This window comes from Meleagris gallopavo, chromosome 1, assembly GCF_905368555.1.
Source record: "Meleagris gallopavo chromosome 1, MGAL_WU_HG_1.1, whole genome shotgun sequence".
NCBI classification, from domain to species: Eukaryota; Metazoa; Chordata; class Aves; order Galliformes; family Phasianidae; genus Meleagris; species Meleagris gallopavo.
The window spans coordinates 176,429,787-176,445,988 of record NC_139404.1 but is presented as its reverse complement, the minus strand read 5'-3'; the positions used below and the strand labels follow the sequence as shown (position 1 = coordinate 176,445,988).

Genomic DNA, 16,202 nt, shown 5'->3' with positions numbered 1-16,202 from the left:
GCTTGATTAAATTGTTACTGACATCTTGCTTGTACATATCTAGTTCCACCACTGCAAAACTTAAAGTTATGACTGAGCGCTCCTGAAAAGAAACCTAGAGCTTTTTCTTTCAAACTGTAACATCATCAGTACTCATGACTGCATCAGAGGTTTCCATTGAGCAAGACTATAACAGAAGAAACTACCTCCAAACACCACTGCACAATACAAGGGCATTTCCTTTCTATTTAAGATGACTGCTTTAAAAACAGAAGTGACCACACATTACTTGAATTCTTACAAATCCCAAACCTTCTTCTGAAAACTTTTGTAAATGTAATAATTTCACTTCAGTCTCAGTTTCATAAGCACATGCAATAAATTACTCTCTGGTCCCCTGCCAAATCATTTCATCCATGATATTTTCCAGAAAGACAATATTAACTGGCACTCTGCTTTATTAAAGAAGAATAAATACATTTTAAATAAATTTCACTTTTGCTGTTCATCACATAATGAACAGATTCAAAGACAACAGACACAGATACTGCCTTCTGATTGTCAAATGGGGAAAGAGAAATAAAATGCTATGCAGAGGATTTGAAGGCAACATAAGATTCCTGCAGTACGTGCAACTTTGTAGAATTGATTCAGAAGGTTTTAAGAAGTTTATAAAGGAGCTTAAAAGTTTGGGTGTTGGTAAGTCTGCTGAGCATCTGCAAGATAGGCAGCTATCACAAGAGGTGTCAGTGCTGCACGGCAAGTGCTGCCTTACCTTTATGTTTCTACTATATTCTTCTAGCCAATTTTTCAGGCCAAGCATTTCCACCCTTCTTCCTTTTTTTCATTAAGGTTCACTCTCTGTTTATTATATTCCTATTTCCTTTCCATCTCTACATTTCCCCTGAACTATCTTAATGAGCACACACCACAAAGATATGAAAGTGGAATAAACAACACCAGTATGTTGGCAAAAAATACGTATTTCCTCCCAGCAAAAGAGGAGAAATGGAATCTGTTGGGCATGCACATTCCTAAATTGGGCACTTACCTGCCCCACTTCAAATTAAACACAGCTGAGATCTCTTTCCTGTTTTGTCCTGCACTAAGGCAGAGGGTTGCACTTTCTCTCTCGCAGCAATGACAGACATGCCAAATGGACCATTAGCTCAGAACTGAGAGCTGCTCTTGAACTAGTTTTGTCTTTTGTATAAAATACTTTAATGAAAAGTAACAGTAGTTCTTATACGTAAGCATTTTTTAAGCAAGCACAGGGATGATCAAGAGTATTAATGGAAGAAAACATGCTGCTTATAAAATTTCCATTTTTCTCTTCTCACAAAAAAACTTATCACCCATTAGAACATGACCCGACTCATCTGAAATGAAGGGCCTGATGCAAAAAGGATATAATTCGGAGGAAGGAAGTTCCAGCTTAAGACCTGATTGGCTAGTGCAAGATAACGCTGAAACACTGAAGACATCTGAGCATTTAGGTTTTCACGTCTGCTGAATTCCTGAAGTACCTCTACTGTGAGCATGAAGATCTGCCGCAGATCGTCCTCCTACAGTCGGGATGAACACAATATATTAGAGTCTCTCAGTCTGGTCTGTTCTCACCCCATTTTTCATTGAAAAACAGATAGTAACCCAAAGTTGACAGCCAGAACCCCAACTCATTTGCCAAAATTAATGCAACATGTCTGTAAACAACAAAAAAAGAAAAATATTATCATAAGTACTAGTTTCAGAAGAAAAACTTAACAATATCTCTTAACAACTACTGAAGGAGGGGTTGATCTTTGACATGAAAAAGTCAGTAAATTGTTCCACAACAGTCAGAGTTTAAAACGATGCCTTCATAAAAACATTTCTGCTTGGCCAAACAATACATCTGAGACAACCAGACTACACCATCTGCAATAATATTTTTAAATACATAGCTCTCCTTGGCTTTAAACCAAATCTATATTTAAGACTATCATTGTTCCACAGAGTGTTCGTTTTGTTTGCAATTGGTAGCCAAGGAATTAAAGAGTCCAACCATGTAAAGACCTGTAGCTCTACATTGATAAAATGGGCAAAAAGGGATGGCACTTTTTGACACAAGTAAACTATCAATTTTTCTAAAGTAGCCAATATCTGTATTTGTAATACAGAGTAGTCCAATTAAATGCAATCAAACATGCACTGCAGATGAATGCACCAGGGAAATGCACCAGAAAATACTTCCACTTTTTAACATTTAAATTTTAGAAATATAGGTAGCATATATTGATACAGAACTAATTTACCTGAAATATACGTTTACAGTTACCATGGAACTCCATGCTTAGTCCAATGTTGCTGGTTTTACTTGAACTTGAGAACTCGCTCAACAACGCCGTTAAAATGGAACAGGCCAAAGTTTGCTATAAAGAAAATAAATACAGCGGAATAGTTTAACTAAAAGATGTCCAATAATTTAACACCATTTACACTGTCTTTCAGTTCACTTATTAGCATACTCCTGTGGCTACTACTTCAATTTTTTCTAACAAAAGCACAATAACTCAAGCTTTCAGGTGTACAGACGCTAGGGTGAGCCACCTCTGGCATCATCCAATTCCATCCTTTAAAAAGAGATTCAAGAATTTGAGCAGCATAAAAAAAAGCAACTAAGCACCTGTACAACCATCATTACAAAATGAAAGCAAATGTAATCAATTTGCCAGCCCATTTATTTTCTCTCAATGTACGCACAGCTTTACAGATTCAAGGAAGATTCAACTTCCAGTATTTTCTATCCACCTAACAGCTCATTGTAAACTTCGTTGCGGCCCTCCCTTGCATTTGCTACACTTACTAAGTTGATACTTGATCATCATTAAACTTATACCACAGAAAGTGAAACAATCTACTCAAAAACTCAAGAACCTGCAGTACATCATTTACTACAGCTCTCCCATCAAAAAAGGGGAGGAATACACAGAATGCTCCAATAACTGAAAGCTTTTCCAAGCTTCCCTCCGAAGCACAAGCTCCACAAGTCTCAGGAAGAACCTTTAGAGCTATTCCTTTAGAACGATGTCCCCGAAGCAATATGAAGATGAGTGAGGAAAAGACATGTTAATTTTAGAGAAACAAATCCACAGAGATAGGAGATTTAAGTATCTTCTACTCTGAAAATTTAAGGTAAACCGAATGCTTATTCTACAACACAACTTAAAAGCCATCCTTCCTTTATGAAACACATTGCTCCAGCCACAGTTGCTTTTTTGAAATAAAAGATATTTTTTTTCCTCATATCAAAGTTCTGCAACCATCATCACTAGTTTTAATGTATTTCTGCAACTGTTCACTACACACAAAGGAAAGTAAATAACATAGTGGGGATACAACAAGTACTTTAGAAGTGAGCCATGTACTACCATAACAAGCACAACGGAAACTTACACTGGTGAAATGAAAACACTTTTTGTTAAATAGATGTTCTTAACAAAAAACTTCCATATTAATGGCTATACTCGTAGACTGTTTGGAGCCAAGGTGCCAGGGATGGACAGAGGGATAGGAATTGTTAAAGGGTCATGCATGCCAGCAAGTGTCCAGGGGTTAAACAGAAATATGCACACTACCTCTGAACACCCGAAAGATTAAAGTGGAGATGATACTATTTATGCAAGCTCATACAACAGCTGAGACCAGTGCCATCCACCCACCAACTGCAACATCTTTGTTCAGAAATGCCTCTGAAGTCAGTACCTTGACCCCCCCAGACAACTAGTTATCTTAGCTAGTATACACTAAATTAACATTCTTACTTGCTAAATAAATCCCAGACAGATCAAACATAGCAGCTTCCTGATACTAGACGGCTGTTCTCTTCTGCTGCATAATAAAGCTGTACATTGGGCTAGCATGTTGCTAATCAGTTGCTAAATCCAAATTTTCCCATTTTAAAGAAATTTCAAGTGGATTATTTCTCATCTACTTGCTCATGACAAAAGCAACAGTTATCCAGTGAAAAACATCACACTTCAATCTGGTCCAGCAAAAGTGCAATTCTCTATACAAGATGTAAGATACTTCTAACTAGCTCAAACATTTTAGTAGTTTCTTTCCAAATTTCTGTGTAAGCTATTTCATTATTTCACTATTTCTGTGTAAGCAATTGCCATTATTTTTAATTAATTAAATAACAAATACTAAGTTTGAGTTGACGTAAAAATTAACGTCTAATGTCTAATTAAAGGCTAACACTGACTTTCAAGTTCAATATTAGAAGTTCCATATGGAAATAATTAATCTGGAGAGAAAAAAAAACACCACTGACCCAACCCCACAAAAATACCCAAAGTTTGGCTCTAGAACAATGCTTCAGATAAGAATACGTGTTTTTAGAAAAATAATCCTAAGTTGCCAGAGAACACTGCCCAATTTTAATCTGCGCCAGGAGTTGCAGAAGCCTCACGAGACACCCGAAATACTTCAATACAGACTTCACTTTATGCTTGAATTACAAACATGCGGATTACTTTTCAGCTCTGAAAAGCAGTGATACAAGGCCATCGTTAGTTGTAATCACAAATCTGCATGGCTTGGGTGCTCCATGATTACTACATGGTGTTTGTGACTGCAGTGGTACAACAGCCTGGCCAAAGCTGAGACCCATCTGGTCAGTAGCGCAGAGACCCACACAGCAAGCTGCCACTATGAGAGCGCAGCACAGGCAGGGCAGTGGTGCAGACCCTACGGCTAGCTGCCAATTACTGGAAAAAATCACTGAGTTGGAATTAGAGGTAAGGAGCAAATGGGAAGCTGAAGTGGATATTTTCTCCTATTGCTTTCTCCAAGTTGTTTATACGGCATAAAACCACATATCTGCTCTGTTCAGACAGTAACATGCTATGGCATGGAAAAAAAATTGTGTCCTGGATATTTTTACTCAGCTTTCCTCCTGATCACAAGGAGAAATTTAAAATGAAGGACAAATGTTATGACTGATGGTGAAAGCTCTTCAAAGATATAGAGATCAGCAGATGCAGCTAGGCCTGAGGGAGTCTGCCATGGGCCTGATGAAAAAGCTACAGCAGCAACCACTGGTTCCAGCAACAGCTACTTCAGGTAGTTCTGACATCAGATACTACTCCAAGCACAGGGAAGAAAAGCATCAGATAATCATCATAGAATGGTTTGTGTTGGAAAGGACCCTAAAGCCCACCCAGATCTAGTGCCCTGCTTATGTTCAGGGCTGCCCCCCACCAGCAGAGGCTGCCCAGGGCCCCATCCAACCTGGTCCTGAGTGTCTTCAGGGATGGGGCACCCACAGCTCTCTGAGCAACCTGTGCCTCACTGCCCTCTGAGTAAAGAATTTTCTCCTAATATCTAACCTAAATCTCCTCCCTTTTAGTTTAAAGCCATTCCCCCTTGTCTCCCTATGTAAAAAGACAGTCTTCCTCCTGTTCACTGTTACTGGAGATCTGTGCTCTTTATTCCTTCCAGCAGTCCAGCTCATAGCAAACACCACACACTGCATCCCTCTATTCTCCCTTCCTCCTTCCCACCAATCCTGCATTCCCAGCCTCCTCCCAATACCTTCACCTTGGTACGTTCATTCCTGGAATCCTGCCTCATTCCCCCCTCATCCCGAGGCCTCCGCAGGCCCTATGTGCCCTTCTATTGCTACCTGCACCTGCCAATTTCTTCTCTGAGGATGTGGAAATGTGCCCCAATAGCCACGCTATCATTGCAGCAGAAGGCCAAAGGAAAGATCTCCACCCCAAACTTAAGCTCTATGGCAGCAGCAGGCAGAGGAGATTGCTGGATGCTGGTTTTCCAACAGGCAGATGTGAACCTCCCAGGGCTCAGTTTGAGGGCAAAGCACAGGAGCTGCCCCTGATCTGCAGCCTGCCTGGGCAACTCATAGCATATACACAGAGCTGCACACGAAACCACCCCAAAAATCCCATAAAGCTGTCGTAAGATTATATGAATTAACATAAACTGCTATGCATAGCAAAAAGACTGCAATTTTTATAAGAATATTGAAAGACAAACTAATTAAAAGAATGTGTGTCTTGCCATCCATTAAACTCTCCTGAAAACACAGAAACATACCTCAGATCTTCTGCAACAAATCTTATTCAAACTTCACTTTGTTGAAAATTTATTTTATGAAAAAAAGTTTTACTTTCATAAAACTTTACTTTATGAAGACTAATTCCATGACAGGCTAGTAAGTAAAATTTTGGAATACAATTTTTGAATTTATATGCATGTTTGGTATGAAGACACACAGCCTTTCAACACAAATACAGTCTATGGTATTAGAAGAAATACTTACAATATCTGAAAAGCAACATTATCTCATGTAAATACTAAATAGTTCTGCACTGTGGAATTAAATTACTCCCTCTAACATAATACATTTGAATAAACTTACAAGTTGTTGTTTTTTTTTTTAAATTAATACTTCACATATGCTTTCTGCCACGCCACAGAACAGATGACAATAATACCGCACAGTAATAAGTAGAAAATGCACATGATGCTGGGCATCATATTAAAAGTCAGATCTGAATGTCTGTTGCCCAGAAAGGCCATTAACTTCACTCCAGTAAGAGTAAACCTCCAAACCCAGCTTGACTCACTTGCTAGCAATTTCACTAGTTCTGTCACAAGTACATACCCAAACAATAACCCCATCTAACAAAATAAAATACCTCTGTTGTTGAGAGCCTCTGAGAATAGCTTGGCACTCACCCCAGTTAGCTTTATTACCAGAAATAAACTTTATGAAAGATCGCTATACATAAAATAGACTCTCAGCTGCTCAAACAGAAGATCAATGGGACTTGAGATAAGAGATTAACTTGGCAATCAGACACCCAGTAGTGACATCGTTTTAGTGATTTTCTTTTTAAACTACTCTCATAAAACACAGACGCTACAGAAGGGCCACACACCATTTGAACAGTAATCTTTTATGCATAATTCATAAAACTCAGATGCCATAAGAAAATGCAACTTATTCCTCCAAATGGAATGTTCCCTACAACAAAAGTTAAAGCCATAACGTTTGAAGGGATTTCACACTTGTGCCTGGACTGCCCATGGAATAAATGAACTGCTTCATTGGAGTAGTTAGGTTACAAAGCATCTGAAAGAAAGAAGAGTTCAAATGTGGCTTAGGAAAAAATGGACATGTGGTACACCAGCTCCAAGGCAGAAAAGTCAACTGACAAAGTAGAACAAACTACACCACTTAAAATGTTCTCTGTTCTGAAATTCTGAGCAGAGAATCAGACTTCATTTGATTGTTCATTCCTCTATGAAAACCTGAAATATCAGGCAATCCTCAAACTCACGTACTCTGCAATGTCACTGACACCCACAGAAAAAGTAGTTTTAAAAGACTAAAGATCTCACCTGCACAGAGTAAATTACAGAATCAACCCTGTTACATTAACTTGTTGCCAGACTGAATGTATATTTATAGGACTTTTGTCTCCACTCTTAAAACAAACTGTTACTGAAACCAAAGGGAAGTGCCAAGAAGCATTTAGTAGCATTTCTAAATCAGCTAGTTTTAATCTGTGTAAAGCAGGAAGAAGAGGCAGAGTTTGCTGTGGTGCCCATAGGTGATAAAATTCTGTGGTGAGAATATGTCAAAATCGGTTTTACCAATGAAGTTGTTTAAAGAAAGCCTTCCTTAATAAAGGTATTAATAATCTGAGGTAACAGATTTCTTCCTTAATTTTCCTAATATGTTCAGAGTAAATTCCCAAAACATAAACTGCAACTCCAAATGGAAAGGTAGCAGTTAACAGGACAGTGACAAGACTAAAAGAAATGACATTATGAACACATAGTAACCAGGGCTACTTGGGCTTTTCAACTTGTAAGTAGCATTGCACTGGGAAAACAGCAGAAAATCCACCAGGTGCTGAAGTCGCAGCTGCCCCACCCAAAAAATAAAGTAAAATAAAATAAACAAAAAATGGCTAACAATAATAATAATAATAGTTTTAAAAAAATTAGTTTAAAAAGTAAAAAAAACCAACAAAATATATTCTGAATAAACAAAAGCAAGCACCAGGAAGAACCAACTGGATTTCATCTATTTTATCCTGCCCAAATGAGCCAACTGGTGGAAAAAAGCTGTAGAGCAGGGACAGGATGATAGGAATAGGACCCACAGCTGCAGATTTGTGCTGTCAGCAGTAAGGGACTGGCTGAGCTGAGCACCCCTTTCCTCCCCACTTTACCACCACCTGCAATGACAGATGAGTGATGCACGGTTAACACACCACATCTACAGCAGCACAAAGGGCGAGATCGAGCTTCCTGGGGCAAACGAGAGTAACCATGCAAGTAAACCCTCTGAGAGTGAGCCGAGAAAGAGGAAACCAGTCACTAGGGGCCACAGGAAGATGATCTTGTGGCATGTGAAGTATGCAGACTTTGGCCAAAGGGAAAAGGAAAGCAGCAGCCTCTACTAATAGCCAAAGAGGTAAGCTTGCTGGAGTTTAGGATGCAAAACATGCTTTCTTTTGTTTCTCTGGGGACAGGAGAAACTGTGAAGCAGAAATCAGGAGGAGGGAAAAAAAAGTAACCACATCAAGCAAAGTGAAGATCTGCAAACCATTTATCTAGAGGTAACATATTTTCTCCAGGCTCTTGTCTGAAAGGCACCAGTTGGATCTTCATTCCTATAGTAGCTGCATAAACAAACCCAAGACCTTCCATAAAATTCAAAACACCAAATAGTTAAGACTAGCCATGCAGCTTGCCATTAGTATTACCCAGCAATAGAACTAGAGGATGATGTATATTTAGTTTTGGTAGGTCATACTTCTGGCAAGTGCTCTTTGGTAGACACGGGTCCCTTTCTCCCCCGACTCTTCCCTGTACTCACTCCCAGCCCCAGTCCCCTGTGCTTGCCCTGCTGTCAGGATATGCCAAATGACCTGCGTTGCTCCAGGGAAGACTTGCTTAGAAAAAGAAACCAAAGGGTTAGGAAGGAGAAGTCAGGTTGTTTCTATGTAGACAGACAGTCTATTACTAGGTGTTCTGTTTTCAGAAAGGTGGTAAACCCCTGAGAAGGAACAAAGACCAAAAAGCAAGAGTCAGTACACTTCTAAAAGATGCCCTTCTGATACCCATTTATTTGTACATCACCACAGTAATAAAAGAAATAGGTGTAACACATGGAAAGGTATCATTTCTTCCTTTCCAGTGAGGCCTCCACATCTACACATCTCATGAGATGTCTAGACTGATGCAACTGCCTTGGACACCATACACAGAACAGGGGACACACATCTCTCCTCTGGATCTTGCCTCCTCACTTTACAACCCATTGAAACCCTAGCTGTATTGTAGAAGATAATACTGGGAGCCATTAATTTGTAATATTGAAGTTATTAAGCAACCAAGCTGGAGTACTGTTGTATTACATATCTGGCAAAGTAGATTCTCTTTCAAAAGAGAAATTGGAGACCTTTAAAATGCAGCCTGGTTAATACAGAGCACTAAAAAAACCCACTTGTTTTAAAGTTCTTTTACAGTGTTAACCTTGTATTTGGAGCTGTTTCAGGATGTCTAAGATTCCCTAAACCATTTTAAAACACGCTAGCTTAGGCCTTCATAGGCCACTTCTCAGAAAAAAGGAAGCAGCTTAAACATTCTGATTTACCATCTGGTTTTTAAAATTCAGTATGTTTCCAGGGTAGTAAGGTTTACAGGAAAAGATAGTACCTTTATTGGAACAAGAGATTTAGCTGAGGGCAGAGGTGGTCTGTGTATGTGAAGGGGAATAATACACATGGTTTTGTCAAAACTGTCAAAATATAGAAGCCAAGAGAACCTCTCAAACTCTTATCCCACCATGCAAGACAGCAACAGTTAGGCAGGGATCCAAGAGTAAAACTCCTCTTAGAAACAGAAATAAGACCCGTAAATGCAAAGCAAACACAATTAGTTATCTATTTAACCATTATTACCAACATTTATTTCATAGAACCAAAGAACGGTCTGAGTTAGAGGGGACCTTAATGCACATCCAACCCCCTGCAGTGGACAAGGCTGGCACTCACCAAATCAGGCTGCACAGAGTCCCCATCCAACCTGGTCTTGAATACCTGCAGGGATGGGGCATCCGCAGCTTCTCCGGGTAGCCTGTGCCTCACTACCCTCAGCAAAGAGTTTCTTCCTTATATTTAAGTCTACCCTTCTTCAGTTTACAACTTACCCTTGTCCTATCGCTATACTCCCTGAAGAATCCATCCCCACCCTTCCTGTAGGTCGCCTTCAAATACTAGAGGGCCACAGTAATATCTCCCCGGAGCCCTATTTTCTCTAGGCAAAATAACATTTCAGCCTTAAAAGGAAAGCCTTAAATTTCATTGAAGATGAATATCAAGAATTCTATTTATTTGTATTTCCCCCCATTGCTCAGATGAGATCCACATCACATTCCCATGCAGTTCTAGGTAACATGAAGCATCTGAATATCTTCTCTAGCTTGAGTGTGAACATCAGGAAGCAGACAAACAAATTTGTAGATTTTAAGAGAGACGCAGTTGACAAGATCTCTGGAGTTCTTCCAACAAGTCTTGACAAGCCTTGCACATTATAAAGAAAAAAATAGGCTTCAGATATGAAGCTATAAAATTAGGATATATCCTACCATACATATCAGAGAGCCTAAAAACACAGCTTCAAATGCTTCCCTTATTCTCTATCAGGTCTGCAGCAGTTGGACCCGTTCTGTGTCCATCTACCCATATTCTGGAAGAATTCAGACAAAGTCCATCTGATCGTGTTTGTGTGCAGACTGCTTCTTACTCCTGGGAATGAGCCACCTAGCTGCCAGGATTCATAGAATCACAGAATCACAAGGTTGGAGAGGACCTACAAGATCATCTAGTCCAATTGTCTTCCCATCACCACTGCTACCACAAGCACTAAATCACATCTCGTAGCTCCTCATCCAGACACTGCCAGGGACAGTGATTCCACCACCTCCCTGGGCAGGCCATACCAGTGCCTGACCACTCTCTGAGAGAAAAAGTTCTTCCTTATGTCTAATCTAAATCTCTGGTACAATTTGTGGCCATTTCCTCAGGTCCTGTTTGTTGCTGGGGATAAGAGGCCAAACCCCTCCTCATCACAACTTCCCTTCAAGCAGTTGTAGAGTGCAATGAGGTCTCCCCTGAGCCTCCTCTTCTCCAGACTAAACAATCCCAGCTCCCTCAGCCACTCCTCATACGACTTGTGCTCCAGACCCCTCACCAGTTTTGTTGCTGTTCTCTGGAACACATTCCAGAACAATTCCTGTTCTTTTTGCAAGAATGAAGACAAACAAACTCAGCCCTTCAGCTAAGCAAAAGCACTATATTCTAACAGAAACAGAAAAGTCCAAGAAATTGAAGGTATTTACAGTTGAAAAGAACTTGGCTCACACAGTTCTTCAAAATCAGTGACAGGAAACATGTAATTCATATTTTAAGATTGGCCCATGATATTGCGTCTACTGCCAGATTCTCTGTCCCCCAGAGATGAAGACTTGGAAAAAAGATGCTGAAATTCCATTTGAAGGAAGCTTACAGCCTGTCTCTTCTGATCAGGGTGGCTTTTATCAAAGCTCAAGAGGAAGGGAAAACAAAAGCAAAAAATGCCATGCTAATCTTCATCCTTCCAGAGGTTTACTACCTGAAGTTATTTATAAGTTAGCAGGTAGCCAGATCCTCTGTTCTCTGTGTTCCCTTCTCAAACGAGAGGTCACTTTCATAGGACCCATAAAGGTCTATATTGTGGAGTAGCAACAACAGGAACCAACTCAACCAGCTCTAACCACAAGCCCTTCCTGTGCCTGCAGCATTATCTTTCCTTAATGCCCTGTTATTTTCCTAACAAGTACACAGTGTTCCACTATTAGAAGATTACTCAGTTCTAAAGCTAGCTTTTTCCTTCTTCAGTTCACTTTCTTCCTCTTATCTCTATTCCTTCTGATCTCCCTTTCATTTTTCATTCTCAGCAGTTCATTCATTAGTCTTTCTCATGTCAGTTTGGCACATTATTCAACATACCATCAAGTTCCATTTTCAAAATGCGTCCATTCCTAAAAAATATTTTTAATGCTAGAGAAGATATTAAGCATATCAAACTCTACAAAAGGACACAAATGCAGAAGGCAGTAAAATTTGCAGTTTTCCTCTTCACACCTACATTCAGGACCTGACCCTGTCAACATGCTAGTGACAGATCATGAAAATGTCGTGGAACACAATACCTAACACATATAGAACTGGTACAGATGTCTGTCAGGAACTGGGCAGAGCACTGCAGAGAATGGAAAAGATGAAGTACTTCACACTTATGAGATAAAGAAGGACCACGTAGCTTCAGAGCCAGCAGCTGAGAAAACAAGCAGGAAGCACAAAAGAAACTACTTTGCATTTCTAAAAAGGACTCTCAATTACAAACTACTTTGCAAATTAAATAACTACGTCTTCATATACAGACCCAGGTTGATTACATTTCTTTTCTTAACAGGCCAAAAAGTATTTCCTCTACTGTGGTGAAAAACACATTCTCCTTTTCAATAGCTTCCCATCCTCTCTTCCCCCATTACCCACAAGCCTGACTCGATCTCAGCACCTGTAGAAAGCTACTATCAATGGCTAAGAGCCATATTTGAAAGCTTTTAGCATTTTTAACCACTATGTGACCTACTGCTAACCTCACATTATTTGTGAGCCTCAGGCTGGGGGTGGGGAAGACACAAAGCAGGCAAAAGATCAGAGAAGAAAGAGCAAAAGTCTAGGAAGGACACAGAAAGGGGTGAGGAGGATGGACACAGAACTGGGAGTCACAAAGGTGTAACAGGCCTACAGCTGTATTAGCATACAGGAAGAGATGACACTTTCTAACCAAGACATTTTTAATACTCTCCCTAAAACTTGAGCACAAATACTTCACAATAACTATGGAGAAAATATTGTTTGTGAAAGGGGTGGATAAAGGGAAGCGTGGTCTCAAGCAGCTAGTGGCACTTGGAGGAGAGTGAAGAGCTGCCCCTTTCCCCAAGCACAACCTACTGCAACGCATCGGGCAAGGTATTTACAGCCGGTAGCCTTGGTGAGCCGCATGCTGTGCTCAGTGCAGCGTGCCTGCGAATCAATGCAAGCACAGAACACAACTGCACAAGCAGGGCTGGGCAAGAGCTAACTCAGAGATGGCTTCTCTGTGAATGTGCAGGGTGCTATCTGCTCCCTACTTGTATATTTTGGAAAGATAGTAAAATCTACATAAGCACACACAGTGGCAAGGGAAAAGGTTTCTGAAAACCTCAGTTGTAACTCCATTTTAGAAAAAAAAATACATTCCCTGGAAAAAAAGCACAAACTAAGCACTGTTCTTCTAAACAAATACCCATTTCTATCCCAATTGCACAAACCCAAAATTCTTGCTAAGGTAACTGTAAAAGAAAGGTTTAGAAAAATAACCAAAATTTCCACATCCTGGGGAGATACCACTTGTGCACAGAGGTGACATGCTATTTTTAGGACCATGACATGAGTTGCATGACTTCTTGCACACTTTGATCAAATTTTTCGTGTTAAACATTTGTTGCTCACATGCAGCACAACTGCTGTTCCAAACACACCAGGCAGTCCCTCAAGGTTTGGCTCATCTGAGAAAAACTTCAGCTAAAAATTTCAGCGCGGATCTATGTAATCTTTGATTTGCATTTGGTAGGAAGAAAATCACCTCTCTTTAATCTCTAGCTTCATGCCTCTATTATGACCTATTCTAAACTTATCTCCTGGCATAGCAAATGGCATTTCACTAAATGCAGAGATAGATATTGGACACCTTGTTTCCACTTTGAGCTCCCTCTGGAAGGTAACACTTACCCCAGTAGTATGATATTAAATCTAGAGTAAGTTTTCTATTTCCACTCCCTGTTTTCCCTCCTTGCACCCCTTTCTTTCCACCTACCCAGGGAGCACAGAGGCCCATGCCTCTCACTCACAGCCCATTGCGACAGCTGAGCACAGGAGGGTGCAGTGCTGCACAGATGGAAGGAGGACAGGGAGCGCAGTGAGCCAGCCAGCAAATGCAAAATCCATTTTAGAAAGAAAGTCACAGAAACAACAACAAATCAAACAAACAAAAAAACCCCAACAAAGTAAAGCATATAGTCAGAGAAACCTGTTCCCTCTAATATGCAACATAGCTGCCTAGCAAAGAATTACACATACTACCATTAGTTCCAAGACATTTTTATTCAGAAATTTCAGACTTACTAAATGATTGCTCAGACAGTTAATTACCAAATTTCATTTTTAGATAAGAAAAGTAGATTTTTATCGTCGCTATAGGACAACTTATATTGCTGATACAGATTGCTTAAATTTTGAAGGAAAAGACAGAAATACTTACCACAGTGGGATTACCACTGCTGATCAACTGGCTGACTTCATGAAAGATGCTTTTGCAGTCGATTGATTTGTCTAATGATCCCCGTTTCACTATGACCGCTACTGCTAGCAGAATCTGCTCCCGAACATACTTTTGAAGGCTGTAAACAACATTGTTAACAATATTTGCAAATAACTTTGGAAATCAATGATCAATTACATCTTAGGTGTACTTTTTTAAACCTTTTGTGTGAATGCATAAAGGCAAACTAACAACTCCATGGAATTCAACCAAGCAATCAGAAACTGAAAGAAAAGTTACTATTGTAATGGTCTTCTGCCAATACCCTTGGAAACAAAATGAAAACCAGACTGCAGGCTGAATCCTATACATTTGGCAGCACTTTTCTGTACTTACTTCGGCCTTTGTAAGACATAGGTTAGAAGGAATGTTCGCAGTGATTCGATGCTAGTTTTTTCCAATAGAATCCATTCTCTTACAACTGCTTCCATTATTGCTGTAGCAGCTTGAAAAAGAACATAGTCCACTTTACTAGTTTCTGTGGGGAAAAACAAAGGTAATTGGAGTGTCAGGAGTATCTATTTATTTTGCATCTATTTCTAACAGAAACAATGGACTCTTAATATTAAATAATTATTAAATTAAATTTTGTTATCATGAAAATGAAGATTTACACCTCAAAAGAGGCAAAAATAAATAACTCAGTTATCAAATTGCCCAGTGTTCTTTAATTTAAGTCAAAGACTCAGGAGAATGAAAGCAGGCTACACCAGGAGACTGAGCTAATGATCAAGAATGAGAATGCTAATATAACTGTAGAACAAACTAAAATACATGTGACAGATTTAGTCACAGTATATTAAGATATGATTAAATTGACAGGCATGCCAAAATGAAGACTCCCCTATTATCAAAGAACTTGCCTTTGGAACCAACAGTGCATAAATTACATGTATCTTATGAATGACAACAAGAAGCAAGCTCACTTAAGCCTTAAGGGAGAGTTTGTGTTTATTATTGAAGCAAAAGTTTCACAGACTGATGTTTTTAAGATTTTCTACATTCAAACTTCCACAATTATTTTCAGGTAGTCAAAATGTAACTTCCTTACTGAAGTGTAGAAATCATTAATCCTTACTATCTGAATATCTAATTGCTTTGTATGTAGGTGGGTAAAGGAAATAGAGGTTGATGTTACCAAAAAAAGTGATTGTTTAGGAGGCTACAAAGAGAAACCCCAGAATTTGAATATGTTTTATATGATGATAGAAAGCTACTACAATTTTTTTGATCCTTCACTTTTTAAAATTTTAATTTCATAGAATCTCAGAATGGCTTGGGTCGGAAAGGACCTCAGAGATCATGAAGCTCCAACCTCCCTGCCACATGCAGTGCCAACCTTCATATCTAACACTAGACCAGGCTGCCCAGGGCCCCATCAAACCTGGCCTTGAATACCTCCAGCAACAGCGCATCCACAACCTCTCTGAGCAGCCTGTGCCAGCACCTCACCATTCTCTTGGTAATTTAGAAACAACCATGTAGAGGGACCTTGATAAACTTAAAAGGTGGGCCCATGTGAACCTAATGAGGTTCAACAAAGCAAAGTGAAGATTTTGCACCTGGGTTGAGGCAATCCCAGGTACGTATACAGACTGGGAGAACAACTCCTTTAGAGTAGTTCTGCTGAGAAGGACTTGGGGGTCCTGGTTGATGAAAAACTTAGCATGAGCCAGCAGTATGCACTTGCAGCCTCAAAGGCCAACTGTATCCTGGGTTCCAACAGAAGA

At 39.7% G+C, this 16,202-nt stretch overlaps 1 protein-coding gene across 1 annotated transcript in view; it reads right to left on the bottom strand.

The window, feature by feature from the left end:
- Window positions 1–16,202, bottom strand: part of XPO4 (exportin 4) — a 77,509-nt gene that overhangs the window by 36,186 nt on the left and 25,121 nt on the right. The window contains exons 3-6 of the mRNA XM_085216192.1: window positions 14,809–14,950; window positions 14,413–14,551; window positions 2,274–2,390; window positions 1,391–1,544 (exon numbers count right to left, since the gene is read on the bottom strand). Coding sequence (XP_085072318.1) covers window positions 1,391–1,544; window positions 2,274–2,390; window positions 14,413–14,551; window positions 14,809–14,950 — 552 coding nt within the window. The remainder of the gene's footprint in view (window positions 1–1,390; window positions 1,545–2,273; window positions 2,391–14,412; window positions 14,552–14,808; window positions 14,951–16,202) is intronic.